Source organism: Phyllopteryx taeniolatus, chromosome 11, assembly GCF_024500385.1.
Source record: "Phyllopteryx taeniolatus isolate TA_2022b chromosome 11, UOR_Ptae_1.2, whole genome shotgun sequence".
Lineage (NCBI taxonomy): Eukaryota > Metazoa > Chordata > Actinopteri > Syngnathiformes > Syngnathidae > Phyllopteryx > Phyllopteryx taeniolatus.
Window position 1 is genome coordinate 29,012,166 of NC_084512.1, and position 19,144 is coordinate 29,031,309.

The following is a 19,144-nucleotide window of genomic DNA, read 5'->3' on the forward strand; positions in this document are numbered from 1 at the left end:
CGAGGTGTTCCGGGATGAAGTGCGGTCCCATGTTGACTGTGTCATCCGCAGACCCGGTCCGGCAGGGGTCCCGTAACGCTCTTGAGGTGGTCGAGGGACTCTGTGACCGCAGATGCCGTTCGGTCCTGAGATTGCAGGAGTTTCGGAGAGGCAGGATGGGATGTCACTTGGTTCCAAAGATCTGTGTGAAAACTGGAGTCAGCTGGTCCACGCAGACTTTGACGCAGGATGGGGACATCTTTTGTACAATCCCAATGCCGGACTGTTATGGACGCAAAGTTCATAAGCCAGCATCTGTGATGGTGTGGGGCTGTGTTAGTGCCAATGGCATGGGGAACTTACACATCTGTGAAGGCACCATTCATGCTGAAGGGTACATACAGGTTTTGGAGAAACATATGCTGCCATCCAAGCAACGTCTTTTTTACGGACGTCCCTGCTTATGTCAGCAAGACAATGCCAAACCACATTGTGCACGTGTTACAACAGCGTGGCTTCGTAGTAAAAGAGTGCGGGTACTAGAATGGCCTGCCTCCAGTCCCATTGACAATGTCTGGCGCATTATATTCTTCTTCTTCTTCTTCTTCTTCTTAAAATACGACAACGGAGACCCCGGACTGTTGAACAGCTGAAGCTGTACATCGAGCGAGAATGGGAAAGAATTCCACCTACAAAGCTTCAACAGTTAGTGTCCTCAGTTCCCAAACCTTTATTGAATGTTGTTGAAAGAAAAGGTGATGGAACACAGTGGTAAACATGGGACCCTGTCCCAAATTTTTTGGAGCCTGTTGCAGCCATCAAATTCTAAGTTCATGATTATTTGCTCAAAACAATCAAGTTTATCAGTTTGAACATGAAATATCTTGTCTTTGTAGTGTATTCAATTCAATAGATTGAACATGATTTGCGAATCATTGTAGTCTGTTTTTATTTCGGTTTAACACAACGTCCATTGGAATTGGGCTTGTCGTTTGAAGATGCGTCTCACATCCTGTTTGAGAGCGTTCAACGCAGAAGTCAGAGGTGCGATGTACAATTGTCATTGTATCAGCATTACCACGTTACTGGCAACCCTTCGCTGCTCAGTGACTCTGCGTACTGTGTTCCTATGTCCTCAAAATAGGTTTTGTCACAACGGCTGTCGGTTGTCGTACTCGAGCGGAGACAAATTCCTTGTGTGTTTCCGACACACTTGGCAGATGAAGATGATTCTGATAAAGATGCAAACAGGATATGTCGACTATTTCAAATTGAGCATTTTTGGAAGGAGGATTGGTTTAAACCCTAATTTGGTTTGGGTGCAAACAACACCCTCCCCAGGTGATGACGTCACTGTCACACTTACTGTCATGGCGGATGCGAGACACAGGGGGCGCCAGAGAGTAGGCGCGGAGAGTGCTGTGCGTGATGTTTTGTCTACCGGACGACGTCAAGCAGCGTCCCATATGCTCTAACCGTTAGGATTCCTGCTTTTCACCCTACCCGACATTTTCTTCTCACCTGACTGCCGCACGTGTGCGAAACGAAAGGTAATGCGTGGTCACCATGGCGACAGAAACAAACCGGAAATCATTATAATTCCGGCCAATTGTTCTCAGCAAATCAACGGAAAACGTACTAGAGTTAGGGTTTTTACGGTGACATCGTTTTTGTTATCACTTTTTAGTTTTAAATGCTTTTTCGACATTTAAGTTGCCAGGTAACGTTGAATTGCTGGAATGTTGTTGAAACGTAAAGCGGAACTAAAGGTTGCGAACAACCCTTAGTTCCTTCTCTGCAGACAAGTCGGACATTAAAAGTGATCGCACCTCCGAGGCATTTCTTCTGTTTCTGCCCGTCTTCAGAATCACAATCAGATTCTGATTTCTGCCCGTCTTTTCACCTTTAAAGACATATTATTCCACAAACAAGCAGCGCGTATGAGCTGACATGTCCGAGAAAGAAGAATTAGAAGAAGAAGAGACGAGCAAGCAAAAGGTTAGCCTTCCCGTAGCTCACGCGACGTTAGCTTGGCGTTGCGTGTCCTGACAAGACAAAAATGCTTTTGAAACCCTCATCGCACGTCTAATGGCGCATTTACCGGCCCCGTCATGTCATATTGATTTGACTTGATGGGATGTAATCATAAGAATCATCATCATCAAATATGGAAATAAGTTTTCTATACAGAAGCATTTGTAATTCTTTAACATCTAATATTCAACTATTAATTATTCAAGATATGGCAAAAGTGTTCAGTATATTCAATATCTTGTTAGTTGATGTTACTGCACACAATTATTGGACAATCCGAAATTGCTTATTTCTCTCAAGTTTTTCAGAAAAGATTTCTGGTAGTGACGTCGCGCTTGAACAAAGACTGAAACAAACGACTCGACCTTTGTCCCTAAACGCATCATCACGACCTCCTCGATCAGATGAACTTTGAACCTCGTCGGACACGTGATCGAAGGTGTCCCTAATAAAGTGACCCGTGTGGGCGCAGGGCTACCGTCTGCTGGGCATTCTCGACGTGCAGAAGACGCCGTGCGCCAGGGAGGCGGTCCTTCATGGCGCCGGAGCCTCATTGGCCGCCGGGCTTCTGCACTTTTTGGCCACCAGTCAGTGGACGCAGATGGCGCACACACGATGATCTATCTATTAGTCATGTCTGGATGCTCGTCAGATCTTGATGGTGTGTGCGCGCGCGTGTGTGCAGGTCGTGTGAAACGGTCCTTTGATGTCGGCGCGGGGGGCTTCCTGTTGACCACGTTCGCTTCCTGGTCAGTTTTGTCTCTCGTCACTGGACGCCATGAAATGAGGTCACCCGACGTGACTGACGGGAAGTGTGTTGTTGTTGTTGTTGTTGTGGCGGTGCCGCCGCCGCCGCCGCAGGTGCTACTGTCGCGTGAGCAACGCCAGGCAGCGAGCGCAGCAGAGGATCGTTCGCCGCGGCATCGAGAACAAGCTCATCTACCAGGGGACCGGCGCCGACCCGCGAACGTCATCGGGACCCTCGTGACCGCGATGGCGCTCAGCTCCTGGAAAGGGTGAAGACTTTTTGTTTTGTTTGTTTGTCGCCATGACAACGCTTCCAATCAACATGTAAATGTGTGCGTGAACATTAAAGCGTTGGTGAGGGAGTCTCAGACAGGAAGCGGCGTTTGTGTTTCACTGCCACCATTTGTCGCCGAAAAACAAACAAGCATTCACACCTCGAGGCAATTTGGAGTCGTCAATGAACCTACCATCAGTGTTGCCGCAGTTACCTTGAAAATGTAACGGAGTTACTTTACTGATGACTTGAGTTCAAAAGTCACAAAATTAGATTCCACGTAACTTTTGAGTTACTTTCAATATCCCTTTTCCATCCATCCCTCCATTTTCTGTCACGCTTCTCCTCACGCGGGTCGCAGGCATGCCGGAACCTATCCCAGCTATCTTGGGGCGGGAGGCGGCGTACACCCCGAACCGGTCGCCAGCCAATCGCAGGGCACACGAAACAAACAACCATTCGCACCTACGGGCAATTTAGAGTCTGCGTTCAACCTGTTTGAGTTCTGCGGCGGGCCCGGGTCCATGTCGGGAAACACGCAGGACTGCTCTTAATCTTGTTTTCAGTAAAACGCTCTTCTTCTTGGTGTGGAAATGAAAACGTTCCAACGATCAAATAGACTTTCCCATTGGAAATAAGAAATCGAGCGTGGCGGCAGTGAAGCCGCACATTAGTTTGCACCTTGGTTGTAAGATAAACAACGAAACGGGGAAGCGCTCGGCCGATTGTCAAAATGCCATCGTTAGCCGCGGACGATCGCTCGCTAAGAGTCACCGTTGACGCAATCGTAACGACCGATGCTCTGACGAAGTAACTTCCAACGCCACTTCCGTACGGGCCGACGTTCTGCGTCGAACGAATTAGGTGACTTTATGGAGGCGGTGGATTGCCCTGGCAGCAACAAACGCACTTGGCGCATTTACCTTCGCGTAACATTTGTTTTCATTCCGCTTCGCAATTGTTTGCTACTTTGGGTTCATCAAAACACATCCAAGTTTGTGATTGGAAGGTGACAAATGTGAAAAGGTTGCTTTTCATTTGGCTGAAGGTGATCACAGGTGCGCCGTGGGTCACGTAGTCCACGCCGGTTTGATTTAAAAGCATAAATAGTTTATTGGTCATTCACGTGTGACAGTCTTAATACGAGCGGGAAATAATAATCACATGAAAAGAAAGTCGTCGTCGAGTTGGCGTCACTCTTTGCCGGGACGAGGCGTGCCCAGGAAATCGCTGAAACACAAAAGCAAGTCCGGTCAAACGGCAAGCGAGGAACGAAGAGCGTGCCGTCGCGTCGGCGGAACTGAACATCTCATTTCTCAGAATTCCTTTTATTCATCTCCAACCGCAGTCCCAAAAAGGCTTCCTACGTGGACAATGACGCCGTGCGGCTGCCGTCAAAGGCAACTCGCAGACACTTCGAGTCAAATGTTCCGATGCCGAATACGTTCGAAAAGCCAGCTCATTTCTTTTGGATGAAAAATGGACGGCAACCTATTTTTGCTTCCGCGCGTATACGGTTAATCGAAACAAGTCACAATAAAGGAGACGAAGATTTGTGGCCCTTTATTGCTTTTGAGCGAATGTGGCCATTTTGCCATTTGCTTTCCGGAGCCTTTCGTTTACATCCTCCGTATTTGTGCGCTAATTGAGGTTATGACGCGACGCCATTGATCTTTTGCACGTGTGAAGAAGACGACACGTTGGCGACGTTAAATGTCTTTTCGAGCCTCGGAACAATTTTGCGCCTCGATTGAACTGGGAAGGAGCAACAGACCGGAACTCCATGGTGACCTTGAGGCCTATTTCCTAGCTTGAAGCAGGGCGGGTGTCGGGAGCGCGGGTGTCGCGTCAGGAGATCAGAAAGGGGCGGCTTCTTTTCTTTTGGCAAGAAAGAGATTTAACGCACTCGGACTCTCTCGCTCTTGCAATACGGAAGACATTGGGGTGCCATCGCAGAACCGGCGACCATTGGAGAAGAAGCGAGCGGGAAGCCGTCCTCTTCCAGTTGCGCCATATTTCACGAGCGCAACCTACATTGGAATACCTCCGAGTACGAGACGGCAGAAGCCCGCGGGGCCGCGCCGGGCCCACAAAGATCCCAAGACGGAATTCTCACGGGCACGGAGCTCGGCGCAGCCGGTCGGACCGTTTCCCGTCAAAGACGGGCTCAAAATGAACTCCCGCACTTTAAAGAGGCGCAAATAGATTTTGTTTGTTTCCTATCTTGGCCGTTCCCAAACTTTGGACCTTGTCTGTATTTGACATCGTCTTTCCTCAGCGCAATCCCTCCAAATGATTTCCATGCAAATCTGCACTAACACATTTTGCTTTGACATTGACATGACTGGAATTCTTCGCATGCCGATTTTTGTTGAAATCATCTTTTGCCACCCGCGAGCAAGCTGAAAATGTCTGGAGCCGCGCTTCTCGCCCCAAGACATTCCACGCTCTCCGAGTCCCGCCATCCAAATACAATAGCGGACGGAGTGGGCCTTAGTGTTCAGCAAAAATAAGGCAGCGGTTTTATTCCTAATTATTTGAAGTCACTTGTGCATTTAGCATTAGCGCTGTGCTTAAATATAGGAAAATAAGTGTACTTGAATTGACAATATGCACAAATTGGACGAGTTAAATCGGAATTGTACCTAAAACGTTCAGAGAAAAACTTCTTCAAAAACTCTTTTTTTTTTTTTTTTTAAGAGATGAAAGTCATAGTTGAATTAAAAAGTCATCTCATGCATCTCATTTTTTTGCAAGAAATCCTTCAATTGAAAGATGTCATATCTTCATTTTTAGTCTTCTATGAGAAATGTCTCTTGATGACAGAAAAGTTATGGGACAAGTGAAAACTGTATTCTTTCAAGGATTTGGAGGAGATTTTTGTCCTATTGTCAAGTTTGCACACTTTGACAGACGCTGACTGGTCTGCAGGAAGTGAGCATGCGGGCGCGGCTACCTGAGGATGGCGGGCAGCCGGGGGCTCCTGTAGATGAACTTGTGCCTGTAGGCCAGCGACGAGGGGAAGGCCACAAACTCAACTTTGTGACCGCCGAGGCTCTCGGAGCGCGCCGCCACCTCGTACAGCTGAGGGACACGCGACAGGCGGCGTGACTCGGGACTCGCGACCCCGCTCTCCTCCGACGGGCCGTCCGCCGCACCTACCTCCTTGCCCAGCTGGAACGGAACCACGTGGTCGTCCTCGGCGTGAAGAATCAACACGGGGCACGAGATGTGATTCACGCTGGACAAAAAAAAACACACGCAGCCCCGATGAGGAAAGAGCTGCACTTCCTCTCACGTCCACCGGATGACGCCGCTCGCGCGCTGACATGAAGCGATCGACGTGTGCGCGCGCCGTCGTGAACTTGGACTAATCGATGACGTCGTGGCTTTTTTGGCACCCGTCGACTCTTTGCCTTCTGCCTCCAAACTAAGAGCGCAACTATCGTTCGAATAATCGATTGATTCGTTTAATTTGATCGAATCCGACGTACGTGCAAGGCGAAAGCGGCAGAAGCACTTCCTCCTCGCTCGGGCGAGCGGCGGAGGAAGCCGACACTTGTTTTAATCCAGAGCCACCAAAGACGACACTAGACGGTGTTTAGGCTTCGCTCCTACATATTGCTACATGTAGCATATCATATTTGGATACATAAACGATATACGTGTATTTGACTTAGGTCTGAAGATTGTTTTTGTTTTTTTTGGGCTTCAAACAATCTGTCATGAAACTGTAGACATGCTTGTTAGCGTAGCATAAACAGGAAACCGTTTTCCAGGTTTGGTCATGTGACATTCCGCATATAGCAGGTTCGCTTCATCTTATTCATTCGATTAATTGATGAATCGGATAACAAATATTTGTGAATTGGAATCAAAAACCCAAGTTTTACTGTCGACGGGTTGACTTTCCGAGGATTTCGGAAATTTGAAATGAAACAACAGCGCTTAACGATTAATCGATTACCAAAATAGTTGGCAATTGATCAAATAATCGATGACCAGAAAACTAGCAACCCTTGATTGCTCAGTGACCGTTTTTTTTTTTTTTTTGGTCTCAATGTCTTTCTGTCTCCAAAGTCTTCTCCGTCCGTCTGTTGTCGTACTCGAGCGGCTCCGACTACCGGAGACAAAGTCCTTGTGTGTTTTTTTGGATGATTCTGATTCTAAAAGGGTCAAAGTTGACTGACTTGTCATCGTTGGCGAAGCGGATGTCGTTGGCGGTGATGGTGTCCAGGAAGAACCAATCAAAACCAGGCAGGTGTCTGTACACCTGCCGACAACAAGGCGGGCGGTCACGTGACGGGCGCGTGACGAGGGTGGCGTGACGGGGCCGTTACCATGGCGAAGGGGTGACTCCTGGCCTCCTCTCTGATGTTGGTGAAAGGACTCTCCAGGATCAGAGCGTCAGGAGGACTTCCTGGAAGGGAACGCGTTTCATTCTTTACTCCCAACTGACCCCGCGGCGGTCGGCGCTGCGCATATGGCATTTGTGTGCGATTTACCTCCGGCGCACAGCTGTCTGACCAGGTTGGTGGCCACGCTGAAACAAAAGTCACGACATGTGACGAGGGGGCGGGGCTCCAGCGGGCACGTATTGCATTCGTTTACCCCGTTCCCAGCGAATGACCCCAGATGTACACTCGACCTCCGCCCCGCCTCTTCTTCAGCCATTCGTACACGAACAGCGCGTCCGACGTCATCCCGCCCTCCGACGGCGAGCCCTGAGAATCGCCCCAGCCTACACGCGCACGCATACGTACACGCGCGCACACATACGGTCCATACGCGCACAAACGCACGTACACACTGAGCTCGATGGCCGAAGCGGCGCGACGGAAAAGTGTTTTGCAAACCTCGGTAATCAAACGCGAGCACGTGGTAGCCCGACGAGCTGAGGACCTGAAAGAAGGCAGCCGTCAGCGCATCCGTCCGGCCCACAAAATCCATTATGGCTGACCGGTTACCTTGTACAGTTGAACTCTGTGGTCGCCGCCTCTGCGCACACACAAGTTGACATGAAGCGTTACCAGGGTGCCCAAACAGCGGTGTGTGTGTGTGTGTGTGTGTGTGTGTGAGACCTGGTCCCTGCGTTTCCATGGAGATAGAGGATGGCTGGGTGGGCGGAGCTTAGTGTGGATTCAAACCATTCTTGGGGTTTGCCTTCAGCTTCTCTCCACATGTCTGAAGGAACTGTGTGCCTAACACACACACACACACACACACACACACACCATAAACCCAAACACAGATGCGCGCACACGAATATGCAGACACAACGAAAGCGCCGAGTGTGACATCATCCACCAGCAGCAGCACATGATGTGCGCGTGTGCGCGCGTTCTTACCACACGCCGATGCCGAGCGTCCGTTGCGGCCGCAGGTAGAAGTTGAGCGTGTGGTTGAGGCCGGCGTCCGAAGGTCGCTTGAGGTCCAGGAAGAAGGGCAACTGCGCTGAGGGGGGGCGACGGGGCGGGCGGTCAACACGCGCCGGCTCGGGGTCACGGTCGCCGCGACCCACTTACCGAAGTTGAGGAAGACGAGTTTGGCCTGAATGGACGGACACAGCTTGACGATGAAGGGCACGGACACGTAGAGCAGCAGCAGCCACCGGGCGGCGCGCCACGCCTTGGACATCACGCCGCCCCTGGAAGGTCACGGGACAACGCGTGGTATCGCAGGTCAAAGGTCAGGTGGCAAACACACCATCAAAGCCAATACGACGAGCCCACCCCCCCGCCAGGAAGGCAGCGTGTGTCCTAAGTTGGTGCGCGCACACACACACGCGCATGCGATATACTCACAAAGACATTATTGGAGCTGAAAGTAGAATTGGTCTCTGGTGCGGTGAAAAGGAGGCACCTTGCTTGGAATTACAAAAAAAGCTCCAATAAAAAGATTTGTGGTTTGTGCTCTTTGCTCATTTCCAAATCCACCACACTGATTGGCTCCTAAATTTGTAACAACTCTGACTGGGAAAATGAACGCGCGCGTTACGGACGAAGGCCGGTCGGACCCGCTGAGCCGAGGAGCAAACCGGTGCGACCGGCACAGGGCTGGCGCCCAAATAAATGTCGGTGCCCATAATCGGAGAGCTCCAAAAACATCTTGGCTTTTAACAGGGTGTCCTTCGTAGACCAGCTCGAAAAGGGTCAAAGCATCCAGCGCACTTGGATGAAAGGTTTGTCCCTGCTGATCCCCAACATTTCAATAACCTTGATCAGATGCGACGGTTTGCTCTCGGACTTCCCTTTGCAAAATGGGGAAATGTAGGAAGTGTCCAAAAGGGTCTCCTGCCTAAACTGCCCCCCTCAACACACAAGCGCCTCCCTCTGATGAAGTCATGCTACTATGTTGTTGTTGTTGTTGTTGTCGTCCTCACTAGCAGGCTTCTTCCGTGGAATGCGTGACCTTGACCCAACGAGACGTTGGTCAATTCCGGTCGAGCGGTCAGAGCCCCCGAGTAGAATAGAAGCCGATGGAGAGGGCAAACCTGGGCGACCTGGCGAAGGGCTTCATGAGCGGCGACGGGTCGAGCTCGGAAGGCGCCGCGGGCCGCGATGCCTCCTCGACGCGCTGCTTGAGGTCTACGTCACCGTCCCGCTCCTCTTGCTGCACAGCCGTTGACGTCCGCCGCTTCCGCATGTCTGTAAAGTTAACACCAGACGGTGAGGGGGGCGGGGGGGGGGGGCGCGGCGGAGCGTCTCGGCGAGGGAGCGAGCCGAGGAGTCCCGGCCGGCCGAGGAGCGCGGCGAGCGGCAGCCAATCGCAGTTGAGGCCTCCGACCACGTGACCGCACCGCGCCGCGCCGCATCCAAGGATGTGGGAAAAACAAGCACGGCTAATCGGATTGAACGAAGACACCTTTAGGGCCACCTCGTTCATTTGACACCCCGCTTCAGATACCCGTTTATCCAATGGAAAAAAAAAGCAGAGACGTGAATGACACGATTCTGATAATATAAAACAAACCATCATCACGTGTTTTCTGTCAGTAATGTCATGTAACCATACGTCGCACTATTAGACTAGCATTCATATTAAAGCACGATTATACGTACAGTGGATAGATTTTGACACTTTACGTTCATCTCGATGGACGATCATTGTTCACCTTTCCCATATTAGTAAAGACAAGCGCCTGACTATGTTAGCATTGGGTTAGCATGAGGGCTAAGCACCAAATAAAAGAAAAACGTTGAGCATTACGTCATCTTTTTCATCTTGTTCCAACGTAACATGTTCCACTGGTCGGGCGGCGTGAACAAGTCTTACCTGATTTAGGAACGTGCCCGAGAAAAACCTGCCACTGCAAGCATCCTGGATGACGTTTGCCTTGCGTCTATTGAAAAAGGGGAAGGAGCAAGTTTGTCCCTGAGCGGCCACCGGAGCGTCACGTGACCCAAACGCGGAAGTTCCTTTTTTAGGGCGCCAAGTGTGGAAGTCTGCGGGAAACGTCGAAAGATGTTTTGCGAGAAAGCTGCCGACTTGATTCGAGAACTCCAGCGGATCAACGACGGACAACTTCCGGCTTTTAACGTGAGAACCCAAAATAGCTCATGTGGTGTTTTTTTTTTCTTCGACCTTTTCTTGCTTGTCGACACACTTTTGACCTCGCACGCGACAAAGGCCCGGTACACACAGCGAGACAATTGGTCTGTTTTTGTGTGGATTTTGCCCCTGCCCGACCAAGCACGTCAAACGCAAGACAATTTTTAATCTTATTAAATTATCTATAGATTGTTCTCAGGTCTGCTGTGTGCTAAAAGTCGATTGTTCCGAGCAAAACTCTTCGTGTGTGTGTGTGTGTGTGTGTGTGTGTGTGTGTGTGTGTGTGTGTGTGTGTGTGTGTGTGTGTGTGTGTGTGAGAGTGAGAGTGAGAGAGAGAGAGAGAGTGTGGGCACATACGTCATCTCCGACGTCACCGGAGACTTGACTCCGACAATTGTGACGTAGGACGAAAATAGCCAATCAAAAAGCACCCTGACCCAACCAAAACAAACAACCCCCAAAAATAAATAAAAACTAAACTAGAACAAGCACATCTTACCTGATGTCATCGTCGTTTTGGACTAAAAGTGGATTCCCCGGACGGCAAGAAGTTGGGGTCAACAACAACAACAACGAGAGTTGCATTGGAAATATTAAACGTACAAAAAGAGACTTTTGTGCATTGCTGCTCTTGTTTTATTGTTTATTTCCCGAAGTGTTGTTTGTTTGAATGTCTTCTGTTGTAGTGTGTAAAGAATAAAAAGTTGTCAATTGCTGACGAATGGGAGGGCCCCACTCCCACGAGTCGAGCGAGGACTTGGACTTTTTTGTAGTGACGTGCGTGCCGCGTGTGCGCAGGAGGACGGCGTCCGGCAGGTGCTGCAAGAGACGGAAGCTCTCTACGAACACAACCAGGCTGACGTGTGCGTATTTTTGGTCGTCCGAGCCGCCGCTGACTTTGGAGCGCAATGACGAGCGGCCGACGTTTGCCTTGCAGCCACGAGACCAAAAGCGGCCGCACGGCAGACTTGCTTCCGACAATCCGATTACGTCACTGCTGCCTGCTGAGGAACCGTCGCTGCGTCGCCGCCTACTTGTGAGCTCGCACGAACGCTTTCAGGGGGGGAAATGATCTTGCCGTTGCGTGATGACGTCACTGCGCCATTACGCCGAACGTGACGCAGATTCCACAGCAACAGTCCTTAAATTGAGTTGCCAGGTCACTGCAAATCTTACCGAAAAATTCTTCTTTCATGTCAAAAGTCTCAAAAGTAATCCAATTACACTTAAAAATAAGACTTCAGTAGTTTTGAGACCCCAAGTTTTTTTTAAACTTATTTCAAGAACTAGCTGGAAGTGAGAGAAAATTGTCTGAAAACAAGTTACTTTCTATGTGATGAGTCTTACTGTATTTAGTTTAGACTTGAAATAAGACATTCCACTGCCACTGTAACATTTGAACATTTAACGACGGCAAAATGAAAATTTGAATGTTCAATTTTTTGGGGGGCTGTCTTCCGTGCAGCGCGCCATACCAACGCCGACGCCGTCCGAGGGCACCTTGACGGCGACCAATAGGATGGCGTATTGTGAGCAGCGCATCGCTTCCCGTACTCGCCGTTGTCGACAGACTCGGTCGCCGTTGCGCATAAACCGATGTTTACCAAAGCTTTAGCACAGGTGTCAAACTGGTGGCCCGGGGGCCAGATCCGGTCCGCCACATCATTCTATGTGGCCCGCGAAAGCAAATCCAAATTGCTAATTGTCTTCTGGTGTAATACCACTGAGATATTTGCAAGCATTATTTTTGTGACCAATCCTCCCTCAGAAAAGAAATGTAATAGTTAAAAAACATGTTTTTATAGGCTTCTGATTTCAAAACTGGTTAAGGACACTCTATACTCCCCCGCGCTCGCGCAGCCGACAACACCCGCATTGCATCACGTGACCGACTCATTGGCCCACGCGGCTCCGGTGCGTCACTTGACGCGCGCACGCAAAAATTGTCGGACGCCGCGGACATCATCTCTCGTGATGGGTCCGTTTCAGTCACATGCTGTGATGACGTACTCTGCGTGCCCCTCGGTTCTACGCACCATCTCCGCCGCTCCAACAGAGTTGGATTTGACAAGATGATCGTAAAAGACGGGACGCGGTGGGCCGTGTGGTCTCGCCACGGCAAGATTCGATGGCAGTACTCTGACATAGTGCCATCCATCGCCAAAGACCAAGTTTGTCTTCCTTGGCCAATACGCAAAATCCGTCAATAATTGACGGCCATTAAAATTGCATTGCAGGAAGAAAAAAAAATAGAATTTCTATACCGCCAATAATCTTTTCCATGGAAAACGGGCGTTGGGCCCCTGTGGGGGACAAAGCTTTGGCCAATGGGTGAATGTGTGCTTATGCTGGGAGGCTGAAATTGGGCCATCTGAAGTTCAATTGAGGCTCAATCAATCGATATCGTCTTCATGGCTGTCCGCCGCGCGCGTGTGCTCAGGTACGACCGGCTGCTGCGGATCCGAGCGCTGCGCTGGGAGTACGGCAGCGTGCTTCCGGCGAACGTGCGCTTCCACATGAGCGCCGAGGAGGTGAGCGCGCCGGCCGGACGCGGTTTGCGCCCGCCGCCGTGTGGCCTTCGCTGACCCGCCGTGGCTTGTGTGTGCGCAGCTGCAGTGGTTCACGCGCTACAAAAAGTCTCTGGCGTCCTTCATGCGTTCTCTGGGCGGAGGCGGCGGACTGGATCTCACCCAGGACATGAAACCGCCCAAAAGTCTTTACATCCAGGTCAGCACGCACGCACTGCAAAAACTCGACTCTTACCTGGTGGCTGGATCTTATTTCTAAATGAACAGCAAGACAAAAAGACTTGTTTGTTTGACCAATCTTTTCAAGTCAATCGATACTAGTTCCATTGGCAGACCCCCCCCCCCACCCCCCATTTCAAAGGACAAAACATCTTGTTTGAAGTGAAAAGAATCTGTCAACGGAACTAATCTCACTTGACTCAAATGAAGCCAGCTGGACTCTTGTTGTTTGTTGAAGATGTTTGCCCTTTAACCTAGGGCTAGCACTATCCAATCTTTTTAGAATCGATTATCCTATCGACGAGTACAGAGTAGTTGTCCCCCCTCCCCCAACAAAACCTTTTTTTTTTTTTTACGACTAACATGCATTTGATTCTCATTTCTGAGGGCTTGACTTCTGTCCATGCATTGGTACTCGGTGTATGGTATAAACAACAAAATCAGCCTTTGCGAAAGGGTCAGCAATCACGATTAGCATTTGCGCTAACAATGACCATTTTATGTTTGAGAAAGAAGCTACGTCCAATTGAACTCATACTTATCATGTTGCAGTGTGTTACGCAATCCCTGACAGACACTCCTCCGTCGTTTTAGCCAGGTCCGTCTGGAACAAATGTCCGTGTGAAACATGGTTCCAGGGAGCTTTGAGGCAGAAATTGTGCATCAATTTAACAGTTATTTGAGTAAAACAATGTTTTCCCCCTGAGCCCTACTTTAGTCCAAAAGTCTACCATCTTCAGTTCTACTATTTTTCTTTCTGCCTGCGTGTGTGTGAGGCACAATTTGGGTGTTGTTGCGAAACCCGATGGGCAGACTCGCGTTGTCCCGTGTCTGATGCAGAATGGACAGTCGCAAAATAAGAAATGCTGGCTGCAAAGCAGTTCTATTGCCATCAGTGTGTTGGTTTTCAAATTGCATTTGACACAATCGTGTGTGGAAAACGATTTTCGAAGCGCTTCCTTGCTGTGCGCACGAATGCGATTTCAATAGCGACACATCGGCCTCAATAAACTTGCTCTCCGGCCGCCGTTTCTTATTTTGCGAGCTGTGCTTTCTGCCCCATCCTCTGTTTCCATTTGTTTCAACATTCAAGTGTGGGGGAAAAAAGAAGAATTTGCGAAGGGGGCCAATCCGTTGTCACTGCACGTCTCGGGGAGCGACGTCACGTCACGTGACGTGACGTGTGCGGCCCCGTGGGCAACTCGTGTTGTTGTGTCAAGCAGAAAGCTGCTTTTTACTTTCCAAAATGTCGTCTATTTATCTGGATTTCACTCCAGAAAGACTGTTAAGTCAAAAAGGCTCTTTTCGTCATTGAACTTCAAGTTAAGTTTTCAAGGGCACTGTTGCGAGGTGTGACCTCTGACCTCTGCTGATCAAAAGGATTTGTGACCTCAGGTGAGGTGCGTGAAGGACCACGGCCAGCTGGAGCTCGACGACGGCACGCTCGTCCTCCTCAAGAAAAACACTCAGGTCACAACTGCGGCGCATTCTTCTTCTTCTTCTTTAGTACTTTTTCCCCGCGTGACCCGACGGCACATGACATCGCTTGACACGTGTGTCCACAGCACTTCCTGCCGCGCTGGAAATGCGAGCACCTGATTCGTCAAGGCGTCCTGGAGCACGTCATCTCCTGAGCGCCCGCTTGTGCTCTTGAGGCAAGCGTCATCTCTTTTTGGTCCACCGGGGGGCGCCGACGAGGAGACCGCGGACGCGACTTGTGCAGCCAAACGAAAGTTTGTTAGTGCGTCTTGAGTGTCCAATTAAACGAGCCGGTCAATCTGGACTTCTGCGATGTCACAATTCTCACTTCGTCTTAATAATGGTCGAGAATTTCCTTTTGCAAGTGTGAGCGTTTCACTCTCTGCCGGACAAACGTATTGTTCAAACTTGTCTCGGCATTGCGCAACCATAAGCCGCATGGTAAATACTCCGGCGTTCCGGTTCAATTGGCTCCCGGCCACCGGGGGCAACGTCAGTCATTTTCTTCTCCTGCCTGAAAATTCGTCCCAGCGAAGATATTCCAGTTTTCCACAAATGTGAAGCACGGACATCGAAATGACCTCGGAACTCAACTCAACTCTCAACCAATTTTCGCGAGATTTACTCGCTTGGCAACGCCACAGCAGCTGCTTTCAATACATTTGTTTTTATAAGTCACAAATATTTGGACCTGTGAAAGCTATTCCCGGTTCCCTTGTTGTTGTGATTGTGATGAGCAACCGCGCGCAGTACGATGTGCCTTTTGACCTTTTGGTCTTTGAGTTTACTTGCCGTCCACGCACACGGAATGCGCTGACGCTTTGACCTCACTAGCTTGCGTCGCCGTCGGCAAGCACGCAGCTCAAAAAAGCGCCGCGTCGTATATGTGACCGAAAAAGCACCGTTTGTAAAAGAAGCAGAAAGAAAGTCGATGCATTTGTGTTGGTTTTAATGGAAAAGAAGCGGCGAATCCCAAATATCCCCAAATATCATCTGCACAGAACGGTGCAAACCACAAAACTTCCTTTGGGATAACTGACGGGAAAGACATTTTGGCTTTGAAAGGTTAGAAAAATATTACTTTAGAATTGTTTTTTTTGAAAGCAATTATGTCCCTTTTGATAACAACAGTACTGGATATGCGTCATTTTCATAGAATTTGATCAATAACTGTAAAGAGACGGTCCACTGAATGTCCTTTTGTAAATCAATGAATTTGACTGCTCTGAGTATTTTTGATCCTTGGGCTATTTTGAACGACGCTTGCCTCGGCAGAGATCGCGCGGGGCTGCGAAAAACAATTGATTTAACATGATTGTCAACAAGACACTAAAAAGCGAATTTAAAGGAACTCGATGTCCGAGTAGATCGGTCATGAAAAAGCATCAAAGTTGATTGGAGAGCGCTTGCGCGTCTACGTGCGCAGCGCGGCCGGCACGACGTCCGCGAGCAGCTTGTTGAGTTGGCGGACCTTCTCCTCCAGCAGGGCGTTGTCGTCGCGGGCGTTTTTGTGGCGCTCCTCGGTCAGCTGCAGCGTTTTCATCAGCTGCGCGTTCTCCACGTAGAGCTCCTTCAACATGGCGCCGGACTTGACGTCGTTCGCCGCCTGCCGCGGGAGACGACGACGATTTTCATTGGTTGTTATTTTGCAAACATATTTGTTGCACGGAAAAGTTTTTTTTTTTTTTGGTAACATTCAGGTTGACGTCTCAACGCGCCAAAACGACGACGGAGCACAGAAGCTGACGGCCGCTTCGGTTTGCCGTGGGCGGATAATTGAAGTTTGCCTAGAATTTTGTGACGCTGAGGACCAGTTTTTGTTACATGCAGAAATCCAACTTTGCAGTTAACGGCTACACGCTAGAGTTTTTTAAAAAACATGCAAGTAAAAAGGAAACTTTCGTGGCTCCCGGTGTTTGTTTGGTTTTTTCCAAACTCATTTCAACGAATCCATTATGAAAAGAATCATTAGTTACATCTAAAGGTTTTTCAATGATTTGACCCGAAAAACAAGCGTCGAGTCGTCGGCAACGACGCTTGCGGAGTGAGCCGATGTCCCAAAGTCCCGTTTGCGCGTCGGGTCATCACTTTTGGGTCATTTAGAGGGAAAACGCCAGCATCTGAGTTTGCAAACAAATCTTCAAAGTAGGAGCTTCGTCAGCGGAGCGTCAGGACCGAGCCCCACCGCCAATTGCCAAAATCCACCAGCAATTGACGCCCGCGAAAAAGCTTTACAATTGCCGATAGATGCCACAACACGGCGGCAAAGCGCTACTTTAGTCCAAATCGAACTCGACTCACTTTTCACATATTTCCTTGGCACCGAGGCAGGGGACTAGCTTAGCCACATGCTAACTAGCAGGTGAGTCGTTTAGCCACATGCTAATTACCCAATGAGTAGCCCCGCCACACGCTCACAGGCAGTTAAGTAGCTTAGCCACACGCTAACGAGCAGTTAAGTAGCTCGGTTACGCGCTATCGAGCAGGTTGTTTCGGCCTGAGTGCAGAAACTGCAACTCGGTGAGTTTTTCAGCAGCAAATGAAGAATTGGTCGAAGCGCAAATATGCGAAGGCTCCAGTGCAGGTCAATTTGTCGCTTGCTGTTTCGGAGGGAAAAGCTAGCTTGTGTGCTGTGAAAAGCGCAAAGTTGTTGTCATGAGCGCAGCTGAAAGAAGAGCGAGCGACCGACCTGCCGTTGGAGCTGCCGCAGCTTCTCGTGCAGAACGCCGCGACAAGCCTCCAGCTCCGCCTCCAGCTCCCGCGTCCTGTGCCGCGCGGCCGTCAGCGCCTTCTCGTGCCGCTCCTGAACGCAACAAGAGTCCGAGATGGTCGCCGCGCTTCGTCACAAAATAATAACAATATTCCAGAAACTAGACCATGCAGTTTCTGGAGAAATTGCGTGTGAATGCCACGTCGGAGCGGCGTCTTCCCCCGCCATCGGAGCCGACTCGCCACCGGGTGCCGATGCATTTCAAGTGCTCCGGCCAGTACAAGAAACTTCTTGAAAAGGTTACTTAAGTAAACGTAACGGATGAAATGTAGCGCGGTACTCCACACCTCTGGACCCAACATGCTTGCAGTTCGGATTCACCTATTTGTTGTCGTTTATTAGGGGTTTATGCCCACAGTTAAAAAAAAGTCAGACAACTTTTTCTTGTTTGTTTGTTTGTTTCAATGCAATTCTAATGAGCGTCGATCAGGTGCAGATTTTGGTGGTGCGGTGCGGCCCGCTCCCAAAACCCCCCTGGCAAATTGCCGGGGGCCACTGTACGTTGTATTTGCTCTGCTGTTGTTCGTTTGAATGCCTTCGCAAATTCAAATGCGGCCAATTTTTGCCGATTTGAAAAGTGCTAATATCGGCCGATGAATCGGTCAGGCCCGAGTCCTCACCTCCTTGTGAAGCCTTTCCACTTCCTGTCTGCTGCTCTGGTGATGTTGCTCCTCCTCCAACTTCCTCCTGAAACCACCAAATCAAAGACCCCGTGAGCTGGGAAACCACCAAATCAAAGACCCCGTGAGCTGGGAAGGCTTTCTCTCGGGGTTCAAGGTCACCGGCCTGTCGTTGACGACCTCGTCGTCCGGCCGCACAACTTCCTGCTGCAGGACGCGGAGACGCTCGTGCAGGGCGACGTTGTCCGAGCGCGCCTCCTCCAGGTGAGTCCTGGCACGCGCACGCAGCGAGTGAATGGATGTGCATTGCGCGTGCGCGCAATGAACCCGGAAGACGCGTCCGTGCCGGCGATCGGGTTAGCGATGATGGAGATGCGTCAGGGCGAGCTGAGGCGGATTGCGGGACGTGATCAGAGAGCGCGGCGTCGTCCTCCGCTAACCTCAGGGGAGCCTTGCGGAGAAGCAGAACCAGGTTTTCCATCTCCTCGAGCTGTTTCTTCATCTTCCGCTTGTCCCGCTCAAAGGACCTGACACGGCGTTCGCCATCTCCACGATCCGTGCGGAGAGCTGGTCCGCCATCTTCGTGTAGCCGCCGGTCCGGAGCGGAGCGGAGCCACCAGACGCGGCCGTTCCCTCCCGGTCAAAGACGTTCTCCTCGGGTCGGACCTCCTCGGGGCTGTAGGGGGCGCACCTGCTCCCTCGGGAGACACGCCTCCTGCTCCGGCCTCCTCTTTTCCTCCTGGAGATGTTCCTCTTCCTCCATCTTTTCCTTCTCCCGCTCCAGCCACGTCCGTTCCTGTCGCTCCCGTTCCAGCCTCCTCCTCCCGGCCCCCCGCAGGCGCCCCTGGCGGAGGAGGCCACGCTGACCTTCGGCGGCGCCGCCTCCTCCTCCCCGCGCGCCGAGCCGCAACGGGACTTTAACCCGCCGCTGAGCAAAAAGCCA

The 19,144-nt window shown here is 50.5% G+C and overlaps 4 protein-coding genes across 23 annotated transcripts in view; 2 read left to right on the forward strand and 2 right to left on the reverse strand.

Moving 5' to 3' along the window:
• Positions 1-1,613: 1,613 nt before the first annotated feature.
• Positions 1,614-6,087, forward strand: LOC133485722 (cytochrome c oxidase assembly protein COX20, mitochondrial). Of its 2 annotated transcripts, XM_061789924.1 has the most exons (5): positions 1,614-1,977; positions 2,486-2,600; positions 2,699-2,762; positions 2,875-3,029; positions 5,948-6,087. In XM_061789924.1, exons 1-4 carry the CDS (start codon positions 1,930-1,932, stop codon positions 2,999-3,001), a joined length of 354 nt encoding a protein of 117 aa, XP_061645908.1. In that variant the 5' UTR covers positions 1,614-1,929; the 3' UTR covers positions 3,002-3,029; positions 5,948-6,087. The 2 variants fall into 2 exon arrangements, with proteins under 2 accessions (XP_061645908.1, XP_061645907.1); XM_061789923.1 differs by lacking the exon at positions 5,948-6,087 and having other exon boundaries at positions 1,615-1,977; positions 2,875-3,136.
• Positions 4,123-10,450, reverse strand: abhd12 (abhydrolase domain containing 12, lysophospholipase). Of its 8 annotated transcripts, XM_061789915.1 has the most exons (14): positions 10,096-10,238; positions 9,528-9,681; positions 8,560-8,681; positions 8,383-8,488; positions 8,116-8,235; positions 8,002-8,032; positions 7,891-7,936; positions 7,646-7,775; positions 7,540-7,577; positions 7,375-7,454; positions 7,225-7,307; positions 6,197-6,275; positions 5,991-6,118; positions 4,123-4,264 (listed from the first exon to the last, which is right to left on the reverse strand). In XM_061789915.1, exons 1-14 carry the CDS (start codon positions 10,139-10,141, stop codon positions 4,228-4,230), a joined length of 1,200 nt encoding a protein of 399 aa, XP_061645899.1. In that variant the 5' UTR covers positions 10,142-10,238; the 3' UTR covers positions 4,123-4,227. The 8 variants fall into 8 exon arrangements, with proteins under 8 accessions (XP_061645899.1, XP_061645897.1, XP_061645895.1 ...); XM_061789913.1 differs by having other exon boundaries at positions 5,991-6,275; positions 10,096-10,242; XM_061789911.1 differs by having other exon boundaries at positions 7,540-7,936; positions 10,096-10,243.
• Positions 10,440-15,115, forward strand: gins1 (GINS complex subunit 1 (Psf1 homolog)). Of its 2 annotated transcripts, XM_061789921.1 has the most exons (7): positions 10,440-10,573; positions 11,384-11,448; positions 11,523-11,621; positions 13,026-13,116; positions 13,196-13,312; positions 14,728-14,802; positions 14,898-15,115. In XM_061789921.1, exons 1-7 carry the CDS (start codon positions 10,499-10,501, stop codon positions 14,964-14,966), a joined length of 591 nt encoding a protein of 196 aa, XP_061645905.1. In that variant the 5' UTR covers positions 10,440-10,498; the 3' UTR covers positions 14,967-15,115. The 2 variants fall into 2 exon arrangements, with proteins under 2 accessions (XP_061645905.1, XP_061645903.1); XM_061789919.1 differs by having other exon boundaries at positions 14,728-15,115.
• Positions 15,116-15,743: 628 nt separating this feature from the next.
• ninl (ninein-like) overlaps positions 15,744-19,144 on the reverse strand; it is a 29,154-nt gene continuing 25,753 nt past the window's right edge. For 7 of the 11 annotated variants that reach the window (XM_061789883.1, XM_061789890.1, XM_061789889.1 and 4 more), the window contains one exon: positions 18,275-19,129. In XM_061789883.1, coding sequence (XP_061645867.1) covers positions 18,700-19,129 — 430 coding nt within the window. In that variant the 3' untranslated portion in view covers positions 18,275-18,699. The other 4 variants (XM_061789884.1, XR_009790785.1, XR_009790784.1 and 1 more) reach the window with 4 other exon arrangements.

Excerpts from the sequence above, each read along its gene's own strand:
- gins1 (XM_061789919.1), top strand. The coding sequence starts at position 10,499 with ATGTTTTGCGAGAAAGCTGCCGACTTGATTCGAGAACTCCAGCGGATC. Across the intron at positions 13,117-13,195 it reads TCCACATGAGCGCCGAGGAG|CTGCAGTGGTTCACGCGCTA; the intron begins GTGAGCGCGCCG and ends GTGTGTGCGCAG. Across the intron at positions 13,313-14,727 it reads CCAAAAGTCTTTACATCCAG|GTGAGGTGCGTGAAGGACCA; the intron begins GTCAGCACGCAC and ends TTGTGACCTCAG.
- LOC133485722 (XM_061789924.1), top strand. The coding sequence starts at position 1,930 with ATGTCCGAGAAAGAAGAATTAGAAGAAGAAGAGACGAGCAAGCAAAAG. Across the intron at positions 2,601-2,698 it reads TCTGCACTTTTTGGCCACCA|GTCGTGTGAAACGGTCCTTT; the intron begins GTCAGTGGACGC and ends GCGTGTGTGCAG. Across the intron at positions 2,763-2,874 it reads TTGACCACGTTCGCTTCCTG|GTGCTACTGTCGCGTGAGCA; the intron begins GTCAGTTTTGTC and ends CCGCCGCCGCAG.
- abhd12 (XM_061789909.1), bottom strand. The coding sequence starts at position 10,141 with ATGATCGTCCATCGAGATGAACGTAAAGTGTCAAAATCTATCCACT. Across the intron at positions 8,489-8,559 it reads ACTCGTCTTCCTCAACTTCG|CGCAGTTGCCCTTCTTCCTG; the intron begins GTAAGTGGGTCG and ends GCCCCCCCTCAG. Across the intron at positions 8,033-8,115 it reads CATGGAAACGCAGGGACCAG|AGGCGGCGACCACAGAGTTC; the intron begins GTCTCACACACA and ends GTGTGTGCGCAG.